The sequence below is a fragment of the Alosa pseudoharengus genome, unplaced genomic scaffold (genome assembly GCF_046254945.1).
Source record: "Alosa pseudoharengus isolate Yale_2024_CS ecotype anadromous, Long Island Sound unplaced genomic scaffold, YU_APseudo_1.1 YU_APseudo_1.1_scf_2, whole genome shotgun sequence".
Taxonomy (NCBI): Eukaryota; Metazoa; Chordata; class Actinopteri; order Clupeiformes; family Clupeidae; genus Alosa; species Alosa pseudoharengus.
This window is the reverse complement of record NW_027468663.1, coordinates 9,294,393-9,298,528: the sequence shown is the minus strand read 5'-3', so window position 1 is coordinate 9,298,528 and position 4,136 is coordinate 9,294,393. Positions and strand designations below refer to the sequence as shown.

The 4,136-nt window shown below is 39.1% G+C and overlaps 1 protein-coding gene across 1 annotated transcript; it reads left to right on the top strand.

The window, feature by feature from the left end:
* The first annotated feature begins 2,903 nt into the window (after positions 1 to 2,903).
* LOC143135025 (B-type lectin plumieribetin-like) lies at positions 2,904 to 3,764 on the top strand. Its single transcript, XM_076295758.1, has 3 exons — positions 2,904 to 2,942; positions 3,311 to 3,404; positions 3,498 to 3,764. The coding sequence occupies exons 2-3, from the start codon at positions 3,315 to 3,317 to the stop codon at positions 3,762 to 3,764; spliced, it is 357 nt and encodes a 118-aa protein (XP_076151873.1). The 5' UTR covers positions 2,904 to 2,942; positions 3,311 to 3,314.
* Positions 3,765 to 4,136: the final 372 nt, after the last annotated feature.

The following is a 4,136-nucleotide window of genomic DNA, read 5'->3' as shown; positions in this document are numbered from 1 at the left end:
AGCTGAGCCGTATAGCAGCTAAAAGCTGCTTCACCATGTTTAGTTCTAACAGTAGGTTTTACTAACAGGTTTTTCACCTGGGACCTGAGAGGACGAGAAGGTGTGTACTGCTGAAGCATGATAGGTATTTAGGTCCTGCTCCATTTACTGATTTATAAACAAGCAATAGTGCTTTAAAGTCAATTAACTATAGCCTAAACTTAAAGCGATGGTTCGGAGTAATTTCACCCTAGGGTCCTTTGCACCATGACCCCGAGCCAAACACCCTCCCAGAACCTTTTTTCCCTTGGTCGAGCCCTGGTCGAGTAGCGCTGTCAGAAACTAATGACGTTCTGCAGTCGTGATGGAACCAACTTTTATCTCGTAAATTACCCCACTAATAATGCCCTGAATGGTGCGAAACTTCTGCAGTAGTACAACTATGACCTTTAGTCCAATAATGAGGCATTAGAAAGTTTGTAAGTGCACCAGGAGTTTATTTAAATAAGACTTGCCTGATTATCTGCTACTATACCGCTGCGTCGACGTTTCTTCCGTGATTTGGGAAAAGCCTGTAAAAGTCCTTGCAGGAAGCGATTACGTCAACGTTTTTTGGTATATCCAGTTTTAAATATTTTTTTCCAAAGTGTTTACAACTTAGTGTTAACTAATAATTGTTGCAAACTGGACTATGAACAAAATATTAGTGCATTCCTGGATCTACATCCTTATGCATGCTTCCTGCCAGGACTTTTACGGGCTTTTCCCAAATCACGGAAGAAACGTCGAGGTAGCGGTATAGTAGTAAATAATCAGGCAAGTGTTATTTAAATAAACTCCTGGTGCACTTACAAACTTTCTAATGCCTCGTTATTGGACTAAAGGTCATAGTTGTACTACTGCAGAAGTTTTGTACCATTCAGGGCATTATTCGTGGGGTAATTTACGAGATTGGTTCCATCACGACTGCAGAACGTCATTAGTTTCTGACAGCGCTACTCGACCAGGGTTCGACCAAGGGAAAAATGGTTCTGGGGGGGTGTTTGGCTCAGGGTCATGGTGCAAAGGACCCTAGGGTGAAATTACTCCGAACCATCGCTTTAATAGTAAATTAATATGGTTTGTTGTATGGTTTGGGGGGGGGGGGGGGATATTTGCTTTATTAGTAGGAATAGGGAGGAACATTGAAATAACCTTGGAATTCAGTATGTTTATATTGCATAATTCACATCGTAGTACAGGTGCATTGCAAAAAATTGAGATCGTGGAAAAGTCCATTGTCCTGTCTAGACTGAGATTAACTGCCAGTGTTTTGACCTAATTAGCTGATTAGAGCACTTCTCAGGTCATCATTTCTATATTAGAAAGTCTTTATTCTAATATTCTGAGATACTGACTTTTTGATTTCCATGAGCTGTAAACGTTATCATCAAGATTAAAATAATTAAAACAAAAAAGGTTTATATATTTCACTTCATGTGTAATGAATCTAGATTACATGAAAGTTTCACTTCTTGAAACAAGTTATGGAAAAAAATAAACGTTTTCATTGTATTAAATTTTTTTAGATGCACCTGAGTTCATCTGACCTTAAATGTTTTGCAACATATTTGTTTTGTTGCTCTCATGTTGCACAGGAAGATCAGAATAAAAAAGGGAAATCGTAAAAAAAGATTATCACAAACCAGTGATGCAGAAGATTTAAGGTGATTTTGGGGATCAGCTACCCAAAATCTGTATAAAATACCAAAAAGTAATGTGCATCTTGTATGTGAGTAATACTAGTAGGCCTAAAAAGAAAATCTCCACAGTTTTGTTTGATTGTTGGGGAAGAGCAGTAGTATACTGTGTATAGAGATATAGAGATAGTGTAGAAAGTCATCACCATATAACAATGATTACCAGTGCACAAATAATAATTACTGTACAAATAATATAAAAAAAACTTGATTGCCAATAATATAATATAACAAAAGCATGTTATTGTGCAATAGCACAGTAAGAGCTAAGAGCAAGATAGAGTTCATCATTCATATTGAGTTTATACATTGTGTGTCTGTATCACAAACCTTATTGACCCAACGTCAATAGCTGTCTTAAATCATGTGCATAATCTGATATTTCATATTCTTTGTGTGTCTAGTTTAAACCATTGCTATTTTAAAGTACTGCATTCCAGCCTTATTTAATTAGCACCTTTATTTAATCTCGAGCAAAGTTGGCCCTGAAAATGTTTATACTAGTTGTCTCTAAAAGAAATCTTTTGTGCAAAGGTTTTTAATTGGAAATAAATGCCTAGTTATTCACAGGTCGAGCTTGTGGAGATAGTTGACCAGATGGGGATTGATAAAAACAGTAACTTTTCATCACATCTGCTCATTCAATTACCCAAAATGACTTCTGAAGGCACCGTGCTGGCAGAAAAGTTAAAGACAAACTTAATAAAGCTACTACTGCTCAACATATGGTCGTTTCAAAGCCATATTAGAGTATGTGCTTTTCATCATAATGTAAATCAATTTCAAATGCTTGAATGCCTTCTCCATCTGGGCGTAAGCCCTTATGTGAGAGATGCTGAGTTGTCAGATTAGTTGCAGTCATGAGGCCATGTGGCACTGTCCACATTTAGACACTCCTTTTACCCAATCACAGGGCCCTCTATTTTCTTGATGTCTGGTATTTTCCCTGTAAACCATCCTTTCAGATCCACATGAGTGGGTTTCTATCCAATTATTTCACAAACATTCAGCACACATGAAACAGTGTTATCTTTTAAGTTTCTGTTCTCAACACCACACAGTGCTTCCTCTGTTCCTTTTCCGCACCTCTTACCATCACAACCGGACCCCCTCCTCCTCCTCCTCCTCACCTCAGGCTTTATAAAATGGGAGGTCTCCACACCAGCATCACTTCACCCACAGCATCTGCCTCGTCAGTCTGATCCACTGAAGCACGCCCAGCCTGTGAGTATGCATGAGAAGAATGCCGTTATTTTAACTTCAAACATTTTGAGGCAAGATGGTAGTCAGTCTCTTTCTCTATAAGATAGATATTCTGCAGAGCAGTGAACAGTGGTAAAATGAACACTTAGGGCTGAAATATGAGAACTTTTTTTAATTCTGTAAAAAGAGTTGGTTGAGGAGCTGCATGCATGTTATAATTATTCGCCAGACCTGCATCCCACCCTTTAACAGTTTAAAAATATTATTAATAATATAATATATTTTTCCTCATGACATGGGCTTATTGTGTTTTACACTAATTGAAGTTGAATACACAAGAGCAGTTCTGAGCTTTCTGTTTACACTGGCATATTTTATTTCTTTGGCAGAACCATGAGCAGGAACTACATGTCCAAGTATGATGAGCTCCGCAAGGGAGACTTCCTTTGGTCCAACAACAGGGAGTACAAGGCAGTCTTTCAGGTACTTCGCCCAGCTCCAACACATTTTTCACTCCTGTGTATGCGTAAGTTATTGCTCCTCTTAAAAAGTGTTCTGCTTCTCATCATCATGCAGGAGGATGGTAACTGGGTGATCTTTGGTTGGAAACCAATGTGGTCGTCGGACACAGCCGGCCAGCGCGACGCCTACCGCCTCTGCATGCAGGACGACTGTAACTTTGTTATGTACAAGCGCGACGACAAAGCCATCTGGCACACCGGCACCCACAGGACGGATGGCTTTAAGATGTGTCGTATGCACCTGCACGACGATGGCAACCTGGTGATCGAGAAGGACGGTGAAGAGGTGTGGAACTCCTCCCAGTCCAGGGGGATGAAGTGAAGCTAAGGGCATTCCTCCATCTCTACTGCACAGCCGCCCTGCCTCTAGCTGGGGGTGGTATGACGAAGGGTTGGTTGGTTGACAAACTGAAGTTGAATAAAGAGCAAAATAAAAATGCATTTTGTCTCAGTTTACTTCTTGTTCAATTCCCTGACAACAAAACCATGGCCATGAAATTATGATTGTCATCATACAAAACACTCATTGTCTTTATGCAGGTGAAACATGATCACCCATACGAGCTTAAAGAAATTAATACAAAATTTAATTAAAAGTATTAAAATAAAATGTTGTACAAAATGAATAATTGTACACTGAACAAAAATATAATTGCTTTCGTTTTTGCTCCCATTCCCCATAATTGTAAAAGAT

Coding starts and splice junctions, on each gene's coding strand:
- LOC143135025 (XM_076295758.1), top strand. CDS start 3,315: ATGAGCAGGAACTACATGTCCAAGTATGATGAGCTCCGCAAGGGAGAC. Junction 3,405..3,497: donor AGTACAAGGCAGTCTTTCAG/GTACTTCGCCCA, acceptor ATCATCATGCAG/GAGGATGGTAACTGGGTGAT.